This window comes from Balaenoptera physalus (genome assembly GCF_965194825.1).
Source record: "Balaenoptera physalus genome assembly, chromosome: 11".
NCBI lineage: Eukaryota > Metazoa > Chordata > Mammalia > Artiodactyla > Balaenopteridae > Balaenoptera > Balaenoptera physalus.
In genome coordinates, this window is record NC_138896.1 from 104,061,721 (window position 1) to 104,089,187 (window position 27,467).

At 57.2% G+C, this 27,467-nt stretch overlaps 1 protein-coding gene across 10 annotated transcripts in view; it reads right to left on the bottom strand.

Moving 5' to 3' along the window:
• The window catches only part of ATP2B2 (ATPase plasma membrane Ca2+ transporting 2), a 354,644-nt gene that overhangs the window by 3,545 nt on the left and 323,632 nt on the right, over window positions 1–27,467 (bottom strand). For 6 of the 10 annotated variants that reach the window (XM_082415648.1, XM_082415644.1, XM_082415652.1 and 3 more), the window contains 8 exons: window positions 19,636–19,815; window positions 19,351–19,438; window positions 15,569–15,675; window positions 14,863–15,054; window positions 12,549–12,762; window positions 10,701–10,912; window positions 10,444–10,551; window positions 8,513–8,695 (listed from right to left, as the gene is read on the bottom strand). In XM_082415648.1, coding sequence (XP_082271774.1) covers window positions 8,513–8,695; window positions 10,444–10,551; window positions 10,701–10,912; window positions 12,549–12,762; window positions 14,863–15,054; window positions 15,569–15,675; window positions 19,351–19,438; window positions 19,636–19,815 — 1,284 coding nt within the window. Of the gene's footprint in view, window positions 1–2,413; window positions 2,469–6,493; window positions 6,670–8,512; window positions 8,696–10,443; window positions 10,552–10,700; window positions 10,913–12,548; window positions 12,763–14,862; window positions 15,055–15,568; window positions 15,676–19,350; window positions 19,439–19,635; window positions 19,816–27,467 lie in introns of all 10 variants that reach the window. The other 4 variants (XM_082415653.1, XM_082415650.1, XM_082415645.1 and 1 more) reach the window with 3 other exon arrangements.

Below are 27,467 nucleotides of genomic sequence, written 5' to 3' on the forward strand. Positions count from 1 at the left end.
AGGAGAGGCTATTTACTTATAAAAAATTAATCTTAGAAAAACCACACGCGGTTAAGAAACCACACGACATGGAACAGATAACGTGTCACAAACAGAAAAGGAACAGAAAGGAGAGACAGTTGGATGAGCCGGGATGAGAAGGGACACATGAGGGCCAAACAGAGAAGGGCAACATCAAACCGAAGCAGCAAAGCAAACCGAAGCCAACTCGGGGCTTTCTGGGGTGCAGAGCAGAGGCAGCCAGAAAGCACGAAGGAGGCGGCGACTGATGACATTCAGGGGCAGGAGCATGCTCCAGTGGGGGGGTCGGGAGCCACACGGCACACACAGACGGACACACGGCTACACTTGGAAGCCTGGACAATGTGAATGGAGGTCGTTTGTACCCAACGTTTCTTCCCTTCATGCATTTGGGAGGTAAACACTCGAGTATAGACTCAAAGCCCTGGCCACTCATTGGAGTTGGCTTCGGGGTCCCTTATTTCCTGGGGTTTTTTCCTTCTTTCTTTATTTGTGCTTTGAAAACACAATACCAAAAAACGAGGCCAGAATCAGAGGGCCAAACCCAGGCCCTGGGTAGGATTCTAAGAGGGTGTGGAACTGAGCCACAAAACAGCAAGTTCTTTCATTTTCTGTGTCTCAGTTGGAAGCTGGGTTCCCTGAAGAATGGAAGGAGGCTGGACGCTGAGTCGTCCAGGCCAGTGGACAGAGCACTGGATCCAGAGTCAGGAAGACCCGAGTCTGCGTCCAGGCTCTGCCACTTCGGGTGCCTTGACTGCGGGCGAGCCACGCCAGCGGCCTGGCCGTCCCCTGTCCCGCCTCACAGGGTGCACAGGAGCCGGACCCTCACTTTGAAGAGAGGCATCCTTTCTCTGGACTCCTGGGAGGGGGAGCCATGCCTGCCATCTCAAGGGGCCGATGGGACTCGGGACAAAGGCGCCTCCTCCTCTCTTCCCAGCCCCAACTCAGAGCGGAGCCAGTGGCGGGGAAAGCAAGGCAATAGCCGTGCTTCCAAGGAGCAGAGCCTCAGCCGAGGCGGCCGGGGTGCTGCGGCCGCCCATCTTGGCCTTCCCTCCCCCCATATCACAGGCCTGTAGGGGGACAGAGGACCGGACAGGGCAGTTGTGGGGAGGCCCTTGTGGTCCCAGGATTTGTGGAGCTAAACCCAGAGGTAGCTCGTTGGTGGGGCTCATGGGGGAAAGCCCTGTCCATGGGAGTGAATTTTCACAATGACTGTGGCTGATGGTTTTAAGTGTCACAGCTCAGGGTTTACTTGACTATTTCAGAGAGGAGTCTTTCTAAAGCACGTCATAAGCTCCTCTGCCTTTTAATTTAGAGAACACAGAGAAGGATTTAAGTTTGTCAATCAGCCTTCTTGGTCTTGTGTAAGACCCCCCAGTTTTGATTTTTTTTTTTTTTTAGTTTTTCTCCTTTGCTGTCAGCCATCACTTACTAGTTCTGACTTTCCCTTGTCTTCTCAAAAGCATCTCTGTCCCTTCTCCTTCTTATGTGCTATGGGCTGGGGACTCCAGGGAAACCTGCCTGGTGGAATCCTGCTTTCAGTAAGAGGCATCAGGTGCCAAGCGAGAGCCAGCCAGACGTGATGCATTAGTGCTGGTTCTCCGTGATGGCCATTTGGCTGCTCTGAGATTCCTTTCTCCCTGGATTCCCTATTTGTGGCTCTGTAGAGATTATTCAATATTCTGATCTCCTGATAACTGGGCCATTACTCCCCTGATTAAGTGAAAACAACAAAAAAGATGTTGCAGGCCTCAGTTTTCTTAACTGTAAAATGGGAATAATAATGATCATTGTAGCTGCTCAGCCCTGAGCCTGGCTGAATTGCAATAAGATGCCAGCCGGGAGCGCCTGGTGGAGGAGGAGGGATGGTGGCAGGACCCTGTCGTGTGACTGACAACGCGGAGGGGATGACACACAATGAGATGTAGGCCCCTCGCCCTCCCCCTGGAATGGAGACAACAGAAAGAATGAACTGCTCTGGACAAGACTGTGGGGACAAGACTTTTCGGGACACCCCGCCACGGCCATCTCAAGTCTCCACTTCGGATCTCTCGCGGCTGAAATGGAAAAAAGTATGGGAAGAAAAAAAAGCTCTTCCATCTCCCCTCCCTGCCTGCCCTGGTGATGGGCCTTGCTGGCATGAGCTGCACTGGGGCGTGGGGTGAGGGGGAAGAGAGGAAGGGCCTCGGTCTGTGGGCTTTCAGACGTTTTGGTTTCATCAGCACAAAGGGGGGTGGGGAGCCCCACGCCCATTGTCGGTGGCTCTGAGGAAATGCATGGGCCCCGGTCTGGGGCGGGTTCGACATACTCGAATGTTTACCCGGCTTCAAGGAAGCCAAGAGTCTGGGATTGATTCACATTCATTTCAGGCTCAAGGTTAAAGACTCACAACCTCTTTTAATTTCACTCTCTCTTGCTGAACTCTGTGTCCAGGGTTCTCTAGCCCTCTAGGGAAACAAACACATGGAATATTCAGACAGCGGAGAGGTCTGGGCTCCCCCCCAGAAGCAAGCCATCTTCTCGCCAACCCAAGGTTGCACTAAGTTAGTTACCAGAATGCTAATGAGAGGTCCAGCTTCCTTTCCTTCCCTTCTTCTTCACTTCTCCCCCTAAGAGATGCAAACTCCTTGCCCTAGCAGTCCTCAGAACTGGGAATCTGAAGGGGGAGTGGGATGGGGGATGCCCTATCTAGCAGGGTACGGCGTCCAGAAAGTGGCTGGTCTGGGGTTAGGAGTCTGATGGTCTGCGCCTGGTTGGTTTGAAGGAACAGGACCTTCACTCATGAACATGGAGCGTGCTATGAACTTGCTAAATACAAAGGTAGCTTGAGATGGGTTAGGAATTTGTGGGAATAAGAGAGAGGAGCTCTGTAGCTTGGCCTTGGATCTAAGAGCTAAATGCTAATTCTGTTCCTGATCACCGATGGGAAAATGCCCCTCTTCCCAGTCCCTGCCAGGCTGGTGGAGACTCAAGCAGAGAAAGAGCTTCCCTGGCCTTCTAGACCCCAGAGGATTGGCTCCTTTTCACTGGATGAGGCTGTGGGAGTGGGTACTGGTTCCACAGTGGAAATTCAACCTCTGTGGGCTCTACGTGTGTGGGCTTCTCTGGGAAGTGGTGTGGGTGGTGAGAAAAATGAGGGACTTTGGAGTCAGATCTCTTGTCACTTACATACTGTGTGATCTTGGCCAAGTCAGTTCACTTCTCTGAGTCTCAGTGTCTCGCTCAGTTACATGGAGGCACTGGCAGCTCCTCCCTCTTCACATTTCAGTTGTGAGGTGTATGTGGAGTGAAGGATGTGTGGAACTGCTCTGGAAAATTTTGGGTGAGGCTCAAGTATAAGGCATTAGGGGTGTGCCATTAAGTTTCTGGGGGAAAAAAAGAAACTCGCCTTTGAGTGAGTCAGAAGAGGAAAGCAAGGCAGTGGACCAGAGTTTCCTCCCCATCATTCCAATGCCAGTCTGACCAGACAGACTGTCCTGTCACCGCGTGGCATCTGTCTGCCTGGGACCCTCCGCCTCACAGTGGTGCTGAGGGAGGGATGTGTGATGTGCTGGGGGGTTCCTCACCCCAAGTCATGAGTCAGAAGCCAGCCATGCACACGCCACCCTGCCCCAGGACTTGGTGGTCACTTCTGATAGCCCAAAGGACAGTGGTTTGACTCTTTCCAGGGCACAGAGAGCCCAGGTGTTTTCAACTCAACAGGCACCCTACTCTACTGGAGAATCCTGGGAAGAAAATCCTGCTCAGAGGAGGCAGGGGGTGGGGGGGAGCCCACCTCTCCACCCACCCAATCGGGGACCCCTTTTCCTACTTCCTGACCCCCTGCTTCACACCCTGTGGGAAGAAAGCCTTTTGGCTTCTGTAGGGACCCTGCCTGCTATCTAGAAGGCTCTCAGAGTCCTTGGAGACCAGAGGAGGTGACATTGCTATAGAAACTATTCAAGCAAAGGAGGAACTAGGGGATATTTCACATCGTGACTGTGTTGACCAAAATGTGTCTGTTGAAACCACAGAGGCTGTGATCAATTTTGGAACCAGTACCCTTGAGCAAGGGGATGGTCAGGCTTTTTTTGAGACCCCATGCCCAAGAAAGGGTCCCAGAAGGGACCCAGAATTACAGGCTGGATTCTACAATTGCAGGTAGGAACGCAAGATTCCTAAGGAGGCATGATGCCTGAGGGAGAGGCAAGACGGCACTTGGGTGAGGGAGTCATGCTTGATCAGCCCCTTTAGGTCCTCTGAGAAAATGATGGGTCATGGGCAAGGCCTATAGCATCCTTCTCAAAGGCTGTTGCAAAGTTGGGTCACCATGGGATAAAGGGATTAATCTGGGCTAGAAGGAGATTGGCTTAGAGATAGGAAGCAAAGGGCAGGCAGAAATGGGCATTTCTCTGAAGGAAAAGCGCTGAGAACCAATTGTCACAGGACTGGCCTTATTGAATGGTTTTATAAAGGACAGAAGAAAAGGTTCAAGATGACTGCGCTCTTCCTTTGAGACTGGAAGAGCTAATATGCGGGGCCTAACCAAGGGAGAGGCTGCAGGTGCCCAGGAGTGCCGTGAGCTCCGTGTTGGCCAGGGTGAGGCACCACGCTTCAAGAAAGAGGCTGAACCGGGGAGGACAAAGAACTGGGCCTGGACCCGGAGGCCACCTTCTGGCAGTCAGACCGGCCGGAGGGAGGCAGGAGGCAATGGGAGGGCAGTGGGAACCCCGAGAGGAAGAGATCCTTTCCCCAAGTGGCTCTCCAGCCCTGAGCACTTTTGGTCTCTGCACTTCACGACAGGAGGCAGCGCTGAGCAAGGCTGGAGCTCGGCTGACGCAGGAGTAGGGCAGCTGGGCGCCGGCCTCCCACCGAGGCGAGGGCTCTCTGTATGGAGCGGGAGAGAGTGGGAACAAAGTGTCTCCTGCTCTGAGAAAGCCTGGCAGTGACTTGCCGGTGACAATGCCTCATGGGAACGTGACTCAGACACCATCTGCTCAAACGTGGCCTCACTTCACCTCGGCTCGTCTGGCCTCCCCATCGCTGTGTTTTCGTGCTGATGAACGAGCACAGGGGCTTTGCCCCGTTTCTGCATCCTCCCTGTCATTTTGTGTACTTGGCGGGACTGCACCCACGGAAAGGTCGTGGGACGTGAGCACACGCCACCGACAGCACCGTGTGGCTTGCGCCTCTTGTCCAAGGGTTCAGATGGCATCATTATCACCCAGCACATGGTCCTCTCCTGCCCGGTGGCAGAGATGTGTGTTTTGGGTGTTCTGTGCTTGGGAGGGGTGTAGAGGCACCTTATAAAGTATCAAGAGATGAGGCCTGGAGTCTCATCAAAGAAGCCCGAGGGCTGGCTGAGTAAACAGACAACGTGAGAGGACCAGACTGCAGCTCCCTTGTGGTTTAGGAGGGGCTGACTAGAGACAGGGAAGGGAGGCAGGTGGTAAATAGAAACTCCTTGTGCCCTCTGGGGCCTGGAGCCATGGGGGGTTCATAAAGATCTAGACAAGGCCAGAGTTGAGAAACTTGGGTCAGAAGCCTTGGTGTGAGGAGATGAGCTCGAGGGAGGGAGGTGATGGAGGGGGTCAGAGTCCCAGGTGTCCCTCCAATGAGGAAGGAGGAAGCCACAGGTTAGACTGGGTCCCTCGGGCCTGCTGGCAGCCAGCCAAGATGAGACCCCCACTGTTCTCTACCTGAGGTCAAGTGGAATGGGCCAGGAGCCTTGTCCCTTCCAGGAAGGGCTCAGGCCTTCACTGTGCTCCAAGCCCCGCTGCAGGGAGAAGTGTGTGTAAGGCAGCTGGTGCTATCAGATGTACAAGGAGAGAGGGCAGAAGGCGCTGAACTACCGGGTACAGGGCCTCCGGGCTGTGATCTCCTTGGGGGCCTGGGTTCCCTGACCACCTGTGACCTCTGATCTACAGTGACCCCTCTGGGTTGGACCTCACTGTGGCTGACTGTGACCCCTGAGAGCCTTTCCTCCCTTGACCCACAGTAACCCTTGGCCTGACTTCGACCGCAAGACTGTGATCTCCTGGCCAACTCTGACCCTGGCCCTCACGAGCCAGGCTTTTCCTGACAGGGTGTGGCCCTACACTGATTGGGAGGACCGCGCCCCCCAGCTGCCTGCTCCCCCGGCCACCGTGACCCTGTGGGGGACTGTGACATTCGATCACTGAAACCTCCCTGACCGACGGTGATCCTTTGACTGACCCAGACTTTTTGACTACTTGTGACCCTCACGACCCCATGACTGCCTGGTCATAACCCCTGACCCTGACCCCAGCCGACCCTGACCCGCTAAGGGACTGCCACCCCATGCCTGGCTGTGGTCTGCTGACCACCTGGGACCCTCCTCAATGGCTGGGGCCCCTCAGCCCCCTGGGCCTAATCACGACCTCCTGCCCCCCGAGTCCCTGGCGCCCCGCCCCTGCCCTCCTGCCCGCCCGGCGCTGGCGGCGGTGGCACCCGAGGCGGTAAGGATTCACACTCACGCCCAGCTGCAGCAGGAGGAAGGCTGGTCGGAGAGGAAAGAGCATTGGACAACGACACGCGACTAGGGCTAGAGAGACTGGCTACGTCCTGGCTCTGGCTGGTGACGGAGGATTGTCTCCGCAGGGCTCCCTGAAAGGAGGCCCCGCTCTTGAAAGTATTGACTACTTCAATCTGCAACGGAGGAGAGAACGAGACAAGTTGCGAAAAGAATGGACACGACAGCTACACGACTGACAGGCGCCAGGCCACGAGGACAGCCGCAGCCACGGCAAGACAGCACGCCACTTAAACCAAAACGACAATACCAGGCACGCTCCAAGGCTCTGAGAGACGTCTGCTCAGCTCGGGCACCTGGGGTCCCCAGGGCCCGGTTGAGGGGGGAGCCACAGGGGCCCGGCCTTGGTCCTGCTCTAGTGACTCAGGGGCCAATGGGCTGGGCTGGGGGCCGCGGGTGGGGCGTTAAACACGGTGTTTGGAGGCAGAGGGGGTGCTCAGCCCTTGGGACCAGGCGTGGAGCCAGAGTGGTGTGCTGGGAGCTCTGGGGTGGACAGACCCTGGCCCAGACCCCAGCTCTATCACGAGCTAGACGGCCTTGGGCAAGTCACTGCCCGGCGGCAGTTTCTTGTCCTTCAGAAGGGGCAGTGCCACCTACCTGGCAGGGTTAGCCGTGAGGGGCAAAGCACTGGCCCACTGAGTGGTCCGTAAGAGTCAGGCTAGATGGGACTCGTGCTCACTCAAGAAACTACAGTCCCGGGGTCCCCCTCAAAGGCTTTGTGGCCAGGCTGGTGACAGCACCAGGGCTGTGTGTGTGCTGAGAGCTGCCAGGCCCTCCTGGGAAGTGGGGGATGGGGGCCACCCGGAGGGCTAGTCCCGGAGCCCAGACTGCTGTCTGTCAGGAGGCTCTGGGTCTGCAACCTGCTCCCCCGACCCAGCGCCCAGAAAGGGCTGTCTCCTGAACCTCGGTTACCCCTAAAACTAGGTGCGGGGCATACCGACCTCCCAGGGGGCTGGGAAGGCCAATGAGATGATGTTTGGGACAGTCCCTGTAGGGTGTGAGGCAGCCCGGGCGACCTGTTTTCGTTGCGCTAGGTGGAAATGCAGCGGTAGGCCACGTAGGACTGCAGGACCACAGGCCCAAGGTGGGGGGCCCTGACGCACTTCCCAGAGCGTGATGGGGGCAGGGTGGCCGTGAACGGCCCAGCACAGCTGTCCCAGGCCGGCTGGGCAGGAGACTGAGCCTCTCTCAGCTTCCTGGTCCCTCTGTTCCTCATCCTACAGGGCTGTGAAAGCACCCCAAGAACTGCAACCCTGACCCAGGGAGAGGGGCCGTGTGGGAACACGGGGGCTGCATGTTCGTGGCGTGTGTCATGTGGTGGCCACGCAGTCCTGTTCTGAGGCAGAGACCTGCTTCTGGCCGGACACACATCCCGCACGTGTGCTCTACATGCGTGTCCTTGGGGTGCATGTGTGTGTGGAAAACCAAGCTTTGGTCCCCAGAACTGACCCAATGCCCCAGTGGGGCCTAGGAGAGTGTCTGAAGCCCCCCCGTGGAGGGAGATGTATGTGCATGTGCACAAGCCCGCACCGCAGGGCTGACCACGTGGCCGGCAGAATCTGGGGCCCACCCCGGCCTGAAGCTGCCATCCTGGCCTCACGTGGATCAGCCTCCAGCTTCGCCTGACCCTCCTGGTGGCCCCCCAGCAAGCCTGACAGGAGCCCCTCACTCACCTCGGCCCTCAGGGTCACCCCTCCCCCACCTTAGGGGCACCCCCTGCCCCCCGCCCCAAAGCCCACAGTGGGTGTGACCCCGGTCCGAGCCCGGCCAGGTGGACAGGGAGGTAGGACCTTCCCGAGGAGGCCGCTCTTCAGCAGCCACGCAGAGTGTGTGTGGGCAACATGGGTGCACAGGACGCTGGTGAGATGGTGAGAGCGGGTCCGGACCCACCCTCATCCCCTCACCCCCATCACCACCCGCCCCGCCAGGCACGGGCCCAGCCCCAGGAGCCGCCTGTACCTGGGTCTGGATCCGGTTCAGGCCTCGGAACCACAAGATCTGGCCCCGCCGCAGCTCGCGCTCGGCGTGGTCTATCTCCTCCACGTCCTCATTCAGCTCCTCCTCCGGGATCTCCTCCTTCTGCGTGAGCCTGCCCGCCTCCTTGAGGAACTTGAGCCTGCTGGTCGGGATGGTGGCGATGACCTGCAAGGGGCCCAGCTGTCAGCAGAGGGGGGTCGGCCTCCCTCCCTCCCTCCTGTTCTTCTTACCCACTGACCTAGCTACGGTCGCCTCACTCCTTAACTGATCTCACCCCTTCCTCGACTCAATCTTTAGATTTCTTTTTAATTTGCTTAATTCACTCACTCATCCAGAGTCAGGGGGACATTGTGGGAAATCTGGGGAGTTGGACACATTTGAATTTGGATACCCCAGACCTCACAAGTCCTGTGACTTTGGGAAAGTCATTTAACTTCTCTGAGCTCCGGCTTTCCCATCTGGAAAGCTGGGAACAGTTCTCAGAGTTGGAGATGGTGTGTCTAAGTCACTGGCCCTCGGGTCTCTGGCTTATTCTTCCTGGGTCACTGGGTCCTGGGGTGCCCAACCCTGGGCAACAGGGGCTGAGAGCTTGCGTGCCTTGGGGGAAGTCAATCCTGGGACTCTTGGAATGGCTGCCCTCCCGGAAAGGGAAGGCAATATGGGAGGGGGATATGCCTTTGTTCTTACTCTTCCTCCAAAGGGCTTGTCCGTGGGGCTGAGGCCTGAGCGGCAGGCCCTGTGGGGAAGCTGAGGTGGCAGAGGTCAGAGGCCCCTGACATCTCCTCTAGGGACTGACAGGGGCTGACCTGCACACTCTCAGGGGTTCCCTGGGGGCTTAAGGTGGGCCTTGCCCACTGGCATCATCCTTAGGTGTTAGGAAGCTGCTCATCCAGACGCCGAGGGCTCCCTGAGGGACTGTCCACTGGGACAAAGATGCCCAGGCCCTGAGGGTGCCCAGGGAATGGCGTTGTTAAGTCAAATCTAGTTTATCAACTCTCCAAAGAAGCTCGAAAGTTTAAAGAAGCTTCTTCTGAATGAAACTAAATTTTATTCTTTACCCTCTAGTTAATTTCTATCACTGGAATTTCCCACTCTAGCCTGGGAACAGCTTGAAGGCAAGACCAACGTCTTAGGCCTGTTGGGGCCCCCACTGCCTGGATCCAGCTCTGGGTACCATGTCCTGGTCAGGCGTCTGACCAGCTGTGAGTTCCATGATGGTGCGTGTGTGTGTGTGTGTGTGTGTGTGTATGTGTGTGCACACGCCTGGTGGGAGAATGTTCTGGGATCATGGCTAGAAGGGCCCCTAGAGAGGATCCAGCCCAGGGCTCCCCGAAGCTGGGGAGGGCCACAGATGGCTGCAGACACAGCACTGTGATGCAGCAGGGTTTGCCCCTCTTACGTTCCCTCCGAGCTCTCTGAAGGAGCCTCTGCTTCGTGTCACAGCACCTACTAATGCTCTCTACAACAAGCCGGCTTCGAGCTCTGAGCCTTGGCTGGCCATGGCATCTAGTTGGAGTTTAATAACATCGTTCATGTTACATTTTTTTTGTTAGCTTCTGTTTATGAGAAGTGATACTGATTTTCCAATCATATCTGTAATATGTTACCTTTTGAAATAAATTTCAGTTAGAAAAACAGATGTGACTAAAAGAAAGTATCAAGTAAATAACAGGATCAGTGGGGTGTATAGACAGAAGCAAAAATCATAGTGGCGATACCCAAATGACCAGCATTCGAGACCTGGCCAACCCCCCATTGCTCTGGTCCCCAGAGACAGGGAGGCCCTTGCCTGGGGCCAGACAGCTAATCCATGGAGGAGCCATGACCCATTCCTGGGGCTCCTGGATTCCCCGTCCAGTGCTCTTTCCCTTCCCCTGCTGAGAGGCCCCTCCTGCAGCTCCCCCAGCACTCACCTGGCCCCAGACAAGCTCTCCTAACCCGATGAATATGCACCACATCCACTGGTCCAGCTGCAGCGGAGAGCAGCTGAACGGTTTCCCCCCGAACTGCACGATCACTATCTGGAGGTCAAAGGGAGCAGAGAGAGAGACAGAGGGACAGGCCATCAGGGGCCAGCTTGGAGGTCTGGGCTCTCAGGGCACTGCTGAGGGGGTCCGGCTGCCCGCTGCCCTCTGCCCACCCCGGCCAGGTCAGGGTGGGGGCCTGGTACCTGGATGGCGAAGGTGCCCAGCACAATGGTGCAGAAGATGGGGTTCCGGAAGATGCCGTCGAAGACGTTGCGCTCGCCGTGGATCTTGCGGGCGTTGATCTCGTTGAAGAGCTGCATCATGACGAAGGTGTTGAAGATGATGGTGTAGTGCTCGGAGGGCGGCGAGTGCAGGGGTGCGTTCCTCCCGCTGTCAATCTGGAACATCTTCTCACCTGCCAAGCCGAGAGGGCGGGAGCCGGGCTGAGGGACGGAGCTGGGGGGACGCCTGGCCCTGCGTGGGGGCCTCTTCTGAGCAGCCGGGTGGGTCACCCAGATGCGGGAGATGCTCTCTGGACACTGGGGGGCAGGTGGGCCTGAGCTGCGGGGTGTAAGTGAAGGGGTAACAAAACCCTTTCTCCTCTAGGGGAGAAAGGCCTTGGGTGGACCTTCTTCCACTTTTTCTGCAGAAATCTGATAAAGGTGCGAGGCCAGCTGTGCTACAAGGCGACAGGGCTTATAAAAAGCGACCCCTGGTTGGCAAACTCATCCGGACTGGGAGGACGTAGAGTGACTTCGGAATACCTGGCGGGAGGCCGTGGCTTTGGGTCCCCCCAAAAGTCTTGCTGCTTGTAACTGAGCACGTCCTTGCTGAGACCTCTGGAAGCTCAAGGGGCTGTTACAGGAGAGACCGGTTCCTGCATGGAGGCTGGAGCTTCCAGGCCAGGCTGGCTCTGGACTCACCCAGGTGGCCTAATTCTCTGTCACAGGAGCTGCCACGTGGCGGTGTGTGGGGGACACAGCCCCGGGCTGCTGTGTGGACACCCACCACGGCATGCCTCATGCCGTCCTGCATCCTTTTGCAAAGCTGCATGTGCTGGTGCTGGGAGGGCTTGTGGGGTTTTCTGAGTGAGAGGATCTAGCTGAATCCAGGACCGCCCAGAGCAGGCGCTCAAGTGGGGAAGCCAGCGAGTAAAGCAGGAGCCCACCACGCCCAACTCTCTCCCCAGCCTGACAGCTTTCTCTGAGTCTCTCCTAGTTCTGCATTCCCCGAACATCCTCCAAGGCTTTTCTTGATCATCTTTGCAACCGTCCTGCCAACACAACGGAAGGGAGCTGCACTTTGAGGAATGGGATCGTGCCCCATCCTCATCTGTACTCTGGACTTTGAGGGCAAGGGCTCGCTGGCATTGAAAACCCAGCTCAGAGAGGCTCTGGGGACTCCGAGGTGGCCCCAACTTGCCGTGTGACTGTGGGCCAGCTCCTGCCCGCCTCTGGGCCTCTCCAGGTGTCAGGGGTGGGCTTTGCCCAGATCATCTCTGAAGCACCCTGGAAGCCAGGCCAGTCTTAGAACCAGCGAGGCCTCGCTCTCGGCCCAGGTGCCACCTCAGACCGGCTGCATGCCCTCGGGCAAGTCACCTCCCCGCTCTGTGCTCCGTGCCCTCATTGTCACGGGGGCTGGTGGTAGAGGGTCCTAAATAAAAGTGTTGTGGAAACAGCTGGTGGGTAGGCAGGCACGTGGCTCTTTTCTGAGGACGGCGTGGTGAGGGTCCTTCCAAGTGTGGGAGCGATGAGAGAAGGGGCTGGTCACGCCCCCTAGAGCTTCAGGCTCCTGTGGGGCTGGCGTGAGGCACCGCCTCGCGCTGTGTACACAGTGCCTGGAGCTGTCTTCAGTGGAAAAATCCCTGGCTTTGGGGTCAGCCAGACCTGGGGCAGGGCCAGTCTCTACCCAAGATTTGCTGTGTGACCCTGAGCAACTAACTTCACCTCCCTAGGCCTCCATTACCTCACCAGCAAACAGGCAGGCAGCTGTGAATCCAGAGCACTGGGTCTGAGCCATGGCGTCCCCGGTGGGCAGGGTGGGGCACTCACCAACAAAGAGCAGGGTGAAGATGAGGGTGAGCTGGTAGACGGCGTGGCCCAGGATGTTCTTCATCATGGTCCGCGAGATGAGGGGCTTGTTGCGGCCGTACGGCTTCCGCAGAAGCAGGGTCTCCGTGGGTGGCTCGGTGGCCAGCGCCAGCGAGGCGAACGTGTCCATGATGAGGTTCACCCAGAGCATCTGCACGGCCTTCAGAGGGGAGTCCTGGGGACAGCGAGTGGAGGGGCTGTCACGGGGAGGCCGGCCCACCTGCTGCCCCGAAGTGCCTGGGGTGGGGCTCATTCCTGAGGTGTCAGCAGCTTCCCACCGGAGCCTTGAGGCCGGCTCTCCCCGTGGGTCTTCCTCTGCTGGCCCACCCCCTGGGTTCCAGGGCAGGCGCGGAGCAGGTCTGCTAGGCCTTCCCTGGAGAACAGCCCAGACCCGCCCACTTCAGACCTGTCTTCTCCCACAAGGAGAAAATTGAGCCCCAGGCCGGATGGCCACCAGTTCCACAGCCCAGCCCCCGTAAATACAGCCACTTCCCCGCCACCTTCCCTCCTCCTCCTCCTCTTCTCCAGCCCCCGTTTGGACGAGCCTCTCCTCCAGGCTAAGGTCACCACCCTCCCACAACCATCTCCCGCACAGACCCCACCTCCTCTGCTTCCCGCTGCCTCTTTCCCCTCAACCATCAATGGCTTGGGCCTCTCCTATCCCCAAACAATGCCTGGGACCCTGTCCCTTTTTTACTACCACCCAATTTCTCTTTACCTCTTATGTTTACTTTAAGCAATTATTATGTGTGTCTATGACGGCAAAAATAATGTATTTTCCTGGTAGAAAATGTGGGCAAGTAAGGAACAGAAGAAGCTAAAACTCATCAACATTCACCATTTACGGGTTCCCACCGTCCACATTCTGGTGTGGACCCCCACACTTCTCTCTGGCTGAGACAGGGATCACATATTCATACTGTCTGTGCACAGTCGTACCATGGTCTACACTGCCCGAGCACCTCCTCCAGGAAGCCCACAGATCCTATACACCCAGCAGCCTGGACTGAGCTGGCTCCTGAGGCCCCTCCGCCTGCGTCTTACACACTCACTCACCTCCTAGATATTTGTCACCGCCCCTCCTCCAGGCCACCTCTCCCACCTCTGCCCTGGCTCAGTCACGCTCCCCACTCCCCTCAGTTTCCTCCTGCCCATCAGCCTCCTCTATGCACCTTGGGGTCAGGGCCCCCATCTCCTCACCAAGGCCTTCACAACCCTGCCACCAACTCAATCCAAGACCTCAGGCAAACTGACGGTCCCCTTGGCACCTCAGTTTCCTCATCTGGCACCAGCTGGTCTCCAAGAAGCCTGGTGTGAGCGGCTGTACCATGGGAGTGTCCCGCAAGCCACCACTAGAGGGAGCCTCTTGTCCACAGAGCAGGAGACAAGGCCCTTATGAGCAGAAGGGACCCCCGCCTCCACCCCGCCCTAGGCACCCCCCAGGGCTCTCACTCTCAGGGCTGGGGTGTTGGCTGCTGCCACGTGCACACTCAAGGGCTCAGAGTACAACAGAGGGCACAGCATTCCCAGGGCCACACAGCTCTTCAGGGCAGTGCTGGCCTCTGGGCCTCTGGGTGCTCTTATGGGCAGGAGCTTGTCTGCCCACCTGGTTCTGGGAGGGGCCAGGCCTCGGAACACCTGCCCTCTCCTGGTCAGCCCCTGTTGGGGTGAGGCAGGAGGCTGCGGGAGCAATGGCAGGTGCCTGGCAGGCCCATCCTCTGAGGCTCGGTTTCTGCCTCTGTGAAATGGGGATCACCACAGTTCCCGCCTCGTGAGGTGGGTGAGGAAGCAGTGAGGCTGCAGGTGTTGGGGCCTGCCTGTCGGCTCCAGAAGGCCCAGGAACCCAGGCACAGAGGCCTTTCCCAACGCACTCCACGCCGGAGTTGAGGCTCCCAGGGCCCTGCCAGCTCCGCGACCCAAGCCGGCTGCCTGTCCTGCCCCGGCCTCCCTCTGGCCCTTTATGCGGCCAGGGGTCCTGCCTTCCCTTGAGGATCACCTCTCCTGCCTCTTGGAGCAAGGGCCAGGCCTGTGCCTGGGTCAGGCAGATGTGGAGGTGGGCCTGGCATCTCCACTTGCTGGGTGACCTTGGGCAAATCCTGCCACCTCTCTAAGCCTCATTTCCTGCACTCTGTGGGGCTGGCGCCTACGTGGGTGGGTCTGTGATGCAGTTCCTGGCCCTCAGCGTGCAGGTGTGACGATCTGGGACACCCCGTGTGGGTGTCCGCCCTCCCCAGGCTTCGGCCTGCACCATCCTGCCCGCCCCTGGAAGACCCACCTGCGTGATGCAGGCGCCCGTGAAGGCCACGATCACGGCCACCACGTTGACCGTCAGCTGGAACTGCAGGAATTTGGAGATGCTGTCGTAGACATTGCGGCCCCACATCACCGCCTTGACGATGCTGCTGAAGTTGTCGTCCGTCAGGATGATGTCCGAGGCCTCCTTGGCTACATCTGTGCCTGCGATGCCCTGTGGGGATGGGGACAGGAGCCTGGGTGGGGCGACCGGAGAGGCGAGCAGCGCCAGCGGCACTGTCCTCACCCCTACACCAGCCCCCGCACACACACACCCACCCCCGCACCGCCAGGCCACACGAGGCATGCGCGTGTGTGCACACACATGCACACCACAGCCCTGCTCCTCACAGACCCAGCCCTGAGGCCAACGGTCTGCCTTCAGGAGGGGAGGCCCTCCCTTCCCTCCCCCTCCCTCCCCCTCCCTCCCCCTCCCTCCCCCTCCCTCCTCTCCCTCCCCCTCCCTCCCCCAGACCCATCGCTACAGGAAGCGCCCTCTACCCTTCCAGGGAGACCCGGAGGCCAGGCCGAGCCTCAAGAGTGCTGGGAGCGTCAAGTGGATGGAGGGCGGGTGGAGCGTGCACTGGGCGTGCTGCACTCCCTGCCGGAGGCTGCGTGGTCCACGCCCCCCGAACCCCCTGCCTGCGGGCTCCTGCTGGATGCTGCCCCAGGCCCCCGTGAGCTCCTACCATGGCGAAGCCCACATCGGCCTTCTTGAGCGCGGGCCCATCGTTGGTGCCGTCCCCCGTCACGGCCACCACCTGCCGCTGCTCCGTGTGTGTGCTGTCGATGATGCCTGCGGGTGGGGTGAGCATGTACTGGGGGCCCTGGGACCCCCAGTGGGGCGGGGACAGCCTCCTCTCGGGTCCCTGCCCTGCCCCCCCTCCTGTTGCGCTTCTTCCCAGCACCTGCAGGGGACGTGGGGCCCGAGACCGGGGCCGGCTGCGGCCCTCTGTGGTCTGGGCCTGTCGCCTCTCCGGCATCCTCTTTGCTTTCTGCAGCCCGTGGCCACAGTGGCAGCCACCCTGGCCGGACACACCTCCCCTCTGTCCTCCTGGGGCACCAGGGTTTGGCCGGGGGGCCTACTATCTGCTCCCCCAGCACCTTCTGCCTGGGGGTGGGGCGGGCGGTGTCAGTCACACCCCAGGAGGCCTGGGCTCTGCCATTTGCCAATGACTGCTCTCCAGACGTTCATCCTCAGTAAAATCTTCAGCAAATAACAGAGTGAACAGATGACACACAGCCCCTGTCACTGCTCTGGGGCCAGTAGAAAAGGATGCGTGAAAGAAGTCGTCACTGGGTGTGTGTGGAGTTTGCGGGGCCCCAAGCAGAGACATCCGTGGCAGGACAGAAGCGCGGGTGTCAACCTTGGTACATCCCTGTCCCATTCCACACACCAGATGCATCACTGCGTCTGCGGGTCCTACAGCCCCGAAGCCCCACTGGGATCTTTACCCTCCTCTCTGCCCACCCCACACGCAGTGCCTCCACTCCCCCTCTCCCTAACACCAGGCTCCCCTCCAATCTTCACAGCAGCCCCAGGGCCTTTCTCTCTGACACCTGAGTCTGAACCTGGCCCCCAGCACCAGCTGAGAGTCATACTCTCACTGCCCTCGGCCTCAGGATGACTCTGAGTTCCCGGCTCCACCCACTTGGTCCTCCGTGGTCACACCCCGCCCATTCTCTGATCTCCTCCCTCCCCCAGCCACCCCCAGTCTGTGCTTCCGCCACGGGAACGGCTCTCCGTCCCATGCAGCTGGCCACCTGCCCATCTTTGCACCGGCTGTTCCCTGGGCCAGCCGTCCCTGTCACCCAGTCACCCGGTCTCAGCCCGGATACTGCTTTCCCTGGGAAGCCTTTGTGACACCCTGAGGACCCCCGCCCACCCTAATCAGGTCACTGTAGCTGCCACACGTGTGTCCTGCGATTGGCAAATCGCAGCAGCCTCTGGAAGGAGGGAATGAGTTCCCTGACCTGGGGCACTGTACCCCCAGACCCTGTCTCCCCCCAGCTCCCTGCAAGTCTCGAAGCTCCACCCTCTTCAAGGTCTGGCTGCAGGACGTGTGCACCGGAAGTCCTCCTGGCCGCTCCCCCAAGCTGTTCTGCTGCCCCGGATTATCCATCTCTGTGCACTTGGCATTTGAGGCCTTCACCCGGGTTCCCTGGGCCCGCCTGGGTGCTTCTCCGAGGCAAGAAGGGGGCCAGTTTTCCCCTGTGGCTCCCCAGGCTGGCCCAGCTCTCCTACGGCTCCCGATAGAGGGGGGAGCTGCAAGAGCCCCTTCCCCCAGACCCCTTTCCTGCACCACCAGTGCTGACACGCCCCGCAGCGCATGGTCCCCAGAGACCTCCCTGTGGCCGACTCCTATGTCTCCTGTCCCGTCTCTGGACCTCTCAGCAGCCATTCACACCGTGGACCACACCTGCCCCTCAGCAGGCCTCCTTCCTCGTCTTCTTGGACACCCTGCTCCTGCTTGCCCCCCGACCCCTCTGGCTGCCTCTTCTTGGTGACAGACCCGCTGACAGGTCTCAGCCTCTGCTCACCGCTCAGGTGGGAGGTTCCTGGGTTCAGCGGCTCCTCTGCTTACCCCCACTCGGCACACCCCACCTACATCTTTATCGGGGGCCAGCTCTCTCTCCTGAGCCCTGACTCCATGGACACCTCCACTTGGATGTCAGAGGGCCTCCAGCTCGGCCTCCTAAAGCAAGTGCATCAGTTTCCCCTCAAACCGGTCCCTTCTTGTGCGACTCCTGACACCTAGCTGTCCCCTTGTAAACTATGCAGCAGGCTCTCAAGCAGGTATAGACTGAGCAATCCTGGACTCCCCTCTCCCCCATTCCTCTACCCCATCTGAACAATCGCCGGGCCCAGGCCCTTCCTGCCCACAAAGAGTTCTCAGACCTGTCCCCTTGCAGTGCACCTGCACTGTCACCAACCCTGCCCAGGTGTCACCGCTCACAGCTGGACAGTCCTGGTGGCCCCTCTGCTTCCAGGCCACTCTCCACACAGCAGCAGGGAGGGAGCTTCCTAAAACAACATTTCCCCTTCAAGGCCCTCCCTCGGCTCCCCACCTGGGCTAACTGTGCAGGTCACCGCTTGGCGTTCAAGGCCCTACGTGATCTGATGCTGGCACCTCCTTCTCTGGCCTCCTCCTCTTGTCGCTCTCTCTCGCTTGAGGCCCCAGCCCAGCCAACTGAACTTCCTTCAAGTCCTTGAAAGTGCCTGGAAATCTCTGCCTCTGGGCTTTCATAGTGTAGTTCCCTGTCCTGCCTGAAACACAGGCCCTTCCCCCTGGCCCCCCATCCCACCTTCCACGGCCTGCAATATGACACCCTCCCCAGCTCGAGTTAGAGGCCAGCAGAGGGCCCAGATCACCCTTCTCTTCCAACAGTGCAGCCTTTAGCTCTACGTAGGGAAACCGCCTATTTAATGTCTGCTGGATAAAACCTAGACCACAAATTCCAAGACGGGAGGACCACGTCGGCCAAGACCTGGGCCTGGCACGTACTAGATCCTCAGTAAACATTTATCAAGAGAATGTGCGAATGAATGAGTGCATGATTGAATAAGAAATGGGGATGGGTTGGGGGTGGTCTCCTGCTTGGGTGTCTGTGGTTCTGGGGCTTTGTGTTTCTGTTCCAAGACCAGATCTGCCTTCGTTAATGTCTTTGGGCAGCACCTTTAGGAGAGGAATCCAAGATGCCCTAGGGATGACCTCAGCCAGAAACCTTCCCCCTACGGCCATTTTACAGATGGAAAAATTGAGCCCTGGAGCTGGGCACTTGCCCAAGGCCACAGAGCAGGGCAGGGGCAGAGTCTGGATTTAAACCCAGGCCTATGTGACTCTGAAAGTGCCCAGCATCTGACCAGCTAGATGGGCTCAGCGAGGGGTGTACCCTCTCCCTGGAGGGAGTCAGGGAAGAAGGACGCTGGGTTTTGGCTCATTTCTCAGATTGCTATTCCCCGGACAGCCCATTCCCGGCGTCCTGGTTACACATGTCAGATAGCATCCTTAGAGAACAGGCAGACCAAGGGTCTCAAACTCACAAGCTCTGGGGCCAGACTGAGAACATAAGTAAATGAAATGGGCGGAGTGTCAGACAACAGTGGTTAAGACGGCATCAAATGGGAGCAAGCAGGGTCTGTATAAAGTCATTCAAATTGAACATTAAAAAAGACACACCACCCAAATAAACTCGTCTGTGGGCCCCATTCAGCCCTCAGGCCGTGAGTTTTGGCCCCTGGATAGGCAATCCCATTGCTGCCCATGGGAGGTGGGGCCCAGGGAGCAGATTCGCCACCTCCTTATTTCACTGTGGCCCTTAGCAGGCCTCCCAGGGCGTCCCCAGGTGCGGGGAGCCCCAGGCAGGAGCCCCTTCCATCCTGGAAAGAAGCTGAAGGCGCCAGGACAGGAAGGCCCGGGGAGGCCTGGCACCTGGGCCTCAGAGCTGCCCGTGCCCGCCCAAGTCTTACCTTTGACCAGGGTATGCTTGTCCGTGGGGGAGGAGCGAGCCAGCACCCGCAGCTTTGGCCAGATCTTGTCGATTCGCTCCTGCTCAATCTGGAGAGGGATGGGGGAGGGGCGGGTCGGTGGGGTCGGGGAGAGAAACTGAGGCCCAGAGAAGGGAGGGGACTTGCCTAGATCACTGGGCTCCGAGTGGCACACTGGCTGGCTGCTGGAGCTTCATGCATTCCCGTGCCTCCCAGCTCCCCATCCAAGCCCTGCCCTCCGAGGACCCTCTGCACTGGGCCACATACCTCCCCTTTCTCGTTGCGGATTCTCCGGTTGAACTCCTTGCCCTCAAGGCACAGGAAGTCCTCCCCAGGATGGATGATGCCACACTTGATGGCGATGGCCCGGGCTGTGTTGATATTGTCACCGGTGACCATGCGGACAGTGATGCCTGCTCGCTGGCACTTGCGGATGGCTTCCGGGACCTGGGTGGGAGGGCATGTGCCATGGAGTGGACATCGCCTCGTGCAGGCCCTCCCTGCCCTCATGGATTCCAGAGTGAGCCCTGCTCACAGGCAACGCCACTGTAAGGGGCCTAGATGACCAGGAGGTACTGATGGCACACAGACCATCTCCTTCTTTCCTGTGCCCATGGTAGGCATTGTTAATCGATCACAGCACCCTCTGATGAAACCCTGACGTGGTCTCACAATTCTTTTCTGCAGTGTCCCAGACAGCCACCACCTATCACCCACGATACTGCATCCTAAGATGAAACCATTGGCTATCCTGACCTGGACAAGGGCTTTGAGAAAGACCACAATAAACATCCTCTTGGATATGGTCCCAGGCAAGAGTACAGAACACTCCACTGCTGCACAGGATCTTGTCCCTGCTTCATCTACATGTACATTTCCTGCAAACTCAATGATAAATATGTTTGTGTGTTTTCAGTTTTTTGCCAGGGGGGCGGGCAGGAGAAGGACATTGCATTTTAGGATAATTTATTTATATAATGTGACATTGGCTTAGAATAAATGCGAATGATTAGGCTTTGTGTAAAACATGACATCTCCCTGTGAGAGTAAGGGCTGCCTACTGCCTTCTTTGTAATAATAGACTGACATCTGGGCCATTTAGGCCAGAGCAGACCCAGCCAAACAGAAGCTGTCCCCCCCCCAACCTTTGCAGGGCGCTGGATCTGCCCAGCAATTAGGATGCAAAAACCAGCCTGGAATCTAAAAAAAAAAAGGTTCTGAAGAACCTAGGGGCAGGACAGGAATAAAGACACAGATGTAGAGAATGGACTTGAGGACACGGCGAGGGGGAAGGGTAAGCTGGGACGAAGTGAGAGAGTGGCATGGATATATATACACTACCAAATGTAAAATAGATAGCTAGTGGGAAGCAGCTGCATAGCACACGGAGATCAGCTCGGTGCTTTGTGACCACCTAGAGGGGTGGGATAGGGAGGGTGGGAGGGAGACGCAAGAGGGAGGGAATATGGGGATATATGTATACATATAGCTGATTCACTTTGTTATACAGCAGAAACTAACACACCATTGTAAAGTAATTATACTCCAATAAAGATGTTAAAACAAAACAAAACAAAACAAAACAAAAAACCAGCCTGGAGCTGCCATGGCCCTTCACACACAGCACAGATCAACTGAACAAGTGATTCTGACCCAGTGACAAATGTGACAAAATAATAAGGCAATATTTGCTGTAAAACGTCCTTCAGTGGGAGAGGACATGTCAAGGGCAGAAAATCCAGTTGTACTAAAAGTACTTTAGAATCTCAGACCTGGTGGGAAGGGGGGCCTGAATCCAACTCTCCTCTTCCACATCCTGGTGTCTGAGAACTCACTTCCACCCCGACCCTGACAAGTCACTGCTGAGAGAGTTTAAAGATGTCATGGGCTGAATTGGGTCGTTTCCCCGCCCCCTCCCCTCCCCCACCCCAGAAAGCTCTCCACACCCAGTACCTCAGAATGTGACCTTCCTTGGAGACAGGCTCTTTATAGAGGTAATCAAGTTAAGATGAGGCCATTAGGGTGGGCCTGCATCCCATGTGACTGGTGTCCTCATAAAGAGGGGAAATCTGGACAGAAACACACACACAGGGAAGACATCATCATGGGAAGAGGAAGGCAGAGATCTGGGCGATGCGGCTACACGCTAGGAGTGCTGAAGACTGCCAGCACGTCACCGGAAGCTAGGGGAGAGGCCTGCGGCTGAGCCTCCCTCAAAGCCCTCAGAAGGAACCAACCCTGCCGACACCTTGATCTCAGACTTCCAGCCTCCAGAAACAGGAGACAATGCAATTCTGCTGTTTGTGGTACTCTGTAATGGCAGCCCTGGCAAAGAGTACATAGAGTTAGAACGCTGGCCCAAAACCTGACTGCGGACAACTTACGCCCACCAGTCCCTTTCTGCGCTCAGGAATTTTAAGAACAAGAACTGACACTGAAAGTATCTTGCCTCCATCCACATCCCGTCCACACCACCATCTCAAGCAGAGGTCACTGCCCAGCCCCTTCCCAGTCTCCCTGCCTCTGGCCTCGCCTCTTCCATCTTGCCCCTACCCTGACCACCAGCTACCTGCCCCAAGTTTAGCCTGCGTGCCGCTCCCTTTCTGGGCCTCCACCCCGCCATTGGTAGAGAAAATCCCAGCTCCTGAGCACGGCCATCCTGCGGTGGAGTGAGAAACAAATGCCGGGGACAGGCAGGGCCTAGGTCAAGGTTGGGGGAGGCCCCTCCAGCTCCCCGAGTTCTCTAACAGACCGGCTCTGTGGTGGCAGATAGTGATCTCCCTGTTGTTGAAGGGCTGCAGCGGGGCGAGCTGATCATGGGTCTCCTCTCAGTGTATTTCCAGAGTCTGGGGAGGAGCCTTCTGGTGCCCACTCAGGGCTTGGGGCCACGTGAGCAAGGCTTCTGCCTCGTGCCATGGCAGCTGCTCACATAACCAAACGTGACCTCTTTTTATAGAGCCGGAGGGAGTGGGGATGTGGAAGGTCCAAGATCCCGTTGACATAATTTATCGATGTCCTCACAACGGCTGGAACCTGGCTGCAGCCCCCTGCTGTCTCCTGCCCCAGGGGACAGGAAAGAGCCGTTGTTCTTTTGGGAGCACACACCTCATCTGGCTCCTGCCCTGAAAGGAATAATTTAGGTTATGCTTGTTTAAAAGATGCTTGGAGTTGGAAGGGACTCTGGGTCGTGACTCTGACCCTCTGCTCATTGCCTAGATCTCCTTCCAGGCATCCCTGACAGATGGTCAGAGAGCCTCTACTTACTTGCCTCTGTTGACAAGGTGCTCATCCCCTCTAAGGTTGACTGCTCTAAGGTAGAACAAGTCTATTGTATCTTTTCACATAATCTTTCTGTTTTTAAAAAATTAATTTATTTTTGGCTGCGTTGGGCCTTCATTGCTGCGTGCAGGCTTTCTCTAGTTGTGGCGAGCGGGGGCTACTCTTTGTTGCAGTGCATGGGCTTCTCATTGTGGTGGCTTCTCTTGTTGCAGAGCACAGGCTCTAGGTGCGTGGGCTTCAGTAGTTGTGGCATGCGGGCTCAGGAGTTGTGGCACGTGGGCTCTAGAGCGCAGGCTCAGTAGTTGTGGCTCACGGGCTTAGTTACTCCGCGGCATTGGGATCTTCCCGGACCAGGGCTCGAACCCATGTCCCCTGCGTTGGCAGGCGGATTCTTAACCACTGCACCACCAGGGAAGTCCCCCTTTCACATAATCGTTCTTTTTTCGGATAAGAGAGCAGTTACTCTGGGTCAGACCCATTCTCTTGTACAGAGACAGGGTCTTTGGTAAAGATGTGTACAAAGAGTTCTGGGAGCACAGCGGAGCGCACTCTTACTTTAGAAGGAAGTGTGTGGGGAGGAGAAATCTGTGGGAGCTTCCTGGAGGAGGGGATACTTGACCTGCTTCTTTTCAGCCAACACTAACTGAGGCTCTGATGCCTGGCACTGTGCCCATGCTGGGGCTGCAGAGATGACCACTTCATTGTGGTCCTGGCTGCAGACAACTGTCCCATGAGGTACACAGAGAAGGGGAGGGCACTGCAGACAGTGTTGCGGGTGATCTGCGTGGCTGAGGCCAAGGGAAGATGTGGGGTAGGAGCCGGTGGCCATGGAGCTGGAGAGGGGCTTCAGGTCCAAAGATGTGGGAGTCAGGGCCTTGTTCCTTCAGGCCTGGGAGGCATGGCAAGTTCTGAACTGGGAATGAGGTGATGGGTGCCATGTTTTAGGAAGACTTCTGTTTTCAAGACTGTCTCAAGAAGCTGAAATCTGCCTGCTTGGAATCCCCACCCTCTGGGCTTCCCCTGAACAAGCCAGACTGGGAAAAAAGGAGGAGGCTAATTTTTATGGTCTCCACACTTTACTCTGTGCAGTGGAAGTGTCTCTGCCCTGTGGAGAGAGGGCTCAGGGGCCAAAAGGCTGGGCTGGGCTTTGCCCCGGGCTCCCACCTAAGCCTTGGTTTCCTCATCTGTAAAACGGAGTGATAGCCTCCGCTCTTCACTGAGGCTGGAGAATTCTGTGACAGCAGCAAAAGTCACCAAGCTCAGGGCCAGCACATGTTGGTGATGTGTGGGTGGAGGAGGCTGGCAAGACGCTTGACCCCGGGCTCCCTTGTTTGCTCTTTCCGCTTCAGGGTGGGTACAGGGACACAGAGGAAGGATACAGATGCGGATGCGTGGGATGGGGGTGCAGCGGGCATCTAGAGCACTTGGAGGCGCAGGTGTCTGGGGCGGTGGGATGGGGTGGGCTCCCCACCACGACCCTTGGATCAGGTATATTAGGGGCCTGTGACCTGCCTTGAAGGTGGGGGGGGATTCAGGACAGATCTGGAAACACCGGAGGAGCCTCCCCTGGCCACCACGAGTTACTCCACTTCCTTTATAGGCAATGGGCCCCTCACTGGACGTCCTTGTCGTGCTTCAGTCCTGTCCGGTTTTACACTCTCGCGTGCCATGAATCTATACTTCCCCTCACCCTTCATTTCACTAGGCTGTGGGTCTGGAGGGCAGGGGCTGCCAGCCTCTCAGAACCCTCTCAGGGGTCTCGTGCAGGGTAGGTGTTTGGTCAATGTGGGTCACTGTGAAACACCTTTGTGCTTAAGTCCCTCGAAGCCTGACCCGGGTGAATGGATTTGGACGGGCACATGCAAACCCTCTACAGTTTAGCTCCAAGCTCCCTTCCCAGCCTTTTCTCTCATAAACCCAGCTAGGGTTTTCACTAGTCCCCAAACACGTGGCACCCCTTCCCACCTCTGCGCTTTTGCCTGCGCTGTCCCCTCTGCCTGGGACGCCCTCTCTCCCTGAATCTCTGTGTGTCACAAATCTTTCCCATCTTGCACATGAGACGCTCTCTGTTCAGGAAGCTATCCTTGGTCCCTCCAACCCAATGGGACACCTCCTGCAGCTGCTGAGCCCTTCCTTATATTGCTTCACTCGCTCATTTATGCAACAAACAGCTATGGAACATCTAATTGTTCCGGGCAGGGAGGATACAGAGAGGATGAAGACCGAAGCCCCAGAGGCCTTGACCTGGTTGAAATGTGCTTTCCCCATAGATAAAATAGCTGTGAAAAAAGATTCCTTCTTTTGCTAAAATTATCCTAGATATTTCTCACTGAGGAAAACCAGCCAGGAAATGGGTGCTTCCTGTTTTCATTAAATAAAGGCTTCTAAACATCTGTTGTTTGTGGTGACAGCAGTTGTCTGTGACTCCGAGGGTTCCAAACACCCCCGGATAACCCGGCAAATCCCAGGCCGCTGCTCTCCTGATGGCTTCATCCTCACTGGCTTCCATCAGGCTTGGAAGATGCATCACTGTAGCATCTCGGGGCAGGGGGGATTTGCAACCCTGTTTTTATCTGTTCTGTCCTTTGTCTTCTCAAGGGAGGAAGGCAATATGAGCTTCTCCCCCTTGACAGACGGGGAAACTGAGGGAGGGAGGCCAAGTTTCTTTTCCTGCAGCAAATGAATCTGACCAGGCTTGTGGGACCCTAGAGGCGGTCTGGGTGGGGATTTTTTCTCTGGCCAGCCTCACGGTTGTCCTGGCAACATACACAAACACGCTCACCAGAGGCAGGGACCCTCTCCAAAGGTCACCCAAGAAACTGGTGACTGTGGCTGCCTCAGAGGTGGGCACTGGGGTCTGGGGGTGGCATGGGGGGCTGCTTCACCCTGTTTGTGCTATCGAACCTTTTGAAATTGGCTCCATACATCACCTAGCCTAAAAAAAAAAAACAAATCAAAAACCATACCTGCCTGTCTCCTCGGGCCCTGCGTCCACCCCCGCCCCACGGGAGATGCTGAGTCAACAGGTCAGAGCTTCAATACTTTCATTTTTTTTTTTTTTCCCTGTGCCACGCAGCATGCGGGGATCTTAGCTCCCTGACCAGGGATAGAACCCATGCCCTGTGCAGTGGAAGCCCGGAGTCCCAACCACTGGACCGCCAGGGAAGTCCCTGAGCTTTCATACTTTCAGGTAGCATCACCAGTAACTCCACTGTGCCCCTCACTTGTTGCCGTCCAACTTTCTTATTGTTCAGATGGAAAAACTGAGGCCCGGGGCAGCGATACACCGGAGGTCTTCTGTGAAGGAGCGGCAGGGGCGGGAGGAGAACCCATGTCCCTAGACTGCTGTGTCCCTCCAGTACGTCCCTGCCCTCCAACACAGTTACAGCTTCCAAACCCACATCCCGGGGGGAGCCCAGGGGAGAGAGAAGGTCACCCACAGGGATGTGTTGACGGAGGGGAGCAAAGAAAGGCATGAGAGTAAGCCTCCCAGGCAGCTGGCTCAGAACCTTAGAGCTGGATGGGACCTGAGGGGCCCCCAGGCCGACCACCCATTTTACAGATGAGGGGACTGAGGCACAGAGAGGAGAAGTGGCTTGTTAGTGGCAGAGTTGGGGTTGGATCCAGGCCCCCTTTCTCCGACATAGGCTGAACGTGTTCCCAGCCCTGCTGGGTGGACAGCACCCCCTCCCACAGTCTGTGCCTGAAGCCAGCTTCTCTGGATGATCTTGGTGTCAACAGAAAATGCCAGGGAACCAGCTCAGCCCTCTCAGGCCCTCTCTCTCCTCTCCTCACCCTCCTGACTCACAGCCACTTGCCCTCTCGTTTTTGTGGCCCCCAGGAGAAGGCCCCAGGCAGGAAGGTAGAAAACCTGTTCTAACCTGGATTTGGTGAGCCACTTACAGCGAGACTGTGGGCACCTCACTGTCCCTGTTTGGGCCTCTGTGTTTTCTTCTGCAAATTGGGAGTGTGGGAAGGGGTTTGGAATAGATCAGCAGTTCACACCTGGAGTCATGCCCCTCTAGTGGATTTTGAAATCAGTTTCGTGGGTGGTGACCAGAGTTTAAAAAATGAAAAGAAGAAATAGAACAGAATAGAAAATACTTCTGTGCATCACTTTACTTTGTGAGAGTCGTATTTTGGTTAAGTGTGTGTGTTTGCTGAGTCCTGACATAAAATACATTTCTTATCATTGGGGTCACGGCCAAAAAAGTGTGTGTCCGATGCCACTTTCCATACCTCCCTCGCCCCGGGTGATGAGGCAGGGGCTTGGGCGTGGAACTGGAGGGGGGTCTGGGGGCAGGAAGGATGGGGGAGCCACAGGCCGGCCTTGTACACTGCGCATCTCGGTCACCTGTAAAGAGATAACACATCACAGCAAAGCCCGAGCCCATTAGCAGCTGGTAATGAGCGGGCGTCCCACAGGGAGACTGGGAAGCGGCTGTGTGTCCAGGGAGAGGTGCAGGCTGCAGGCAAACGCATATGGGCTCCGGTGCCAAGCACCGGGGGCATTAATTGCCTTTGTTGTTTTAGGCTCGGGGTGGGAGTGAGGAGGCGTGTGTGTGTGTGTGTGTCTGTGTGTGTGCATGTGTGTAGAATACTATTATTGTCCCTAGTCTTCAGATGAGGAAATGGCGGCTCAGAGAGGTTATGTAACTGGCCCAAGGTCACGCAGCTCATAATGCCAAGGGACTCAAAATCCCAGGTCTATCTGATGCCCGAACTCACACTTTTGACCCCCTCCCTGCTGCCTAAATGTGAAAGTCCACGTCTGTGACCTTCAAGTTTCACTCAGTCTTTGGAATGCAGAGTCTTACAAA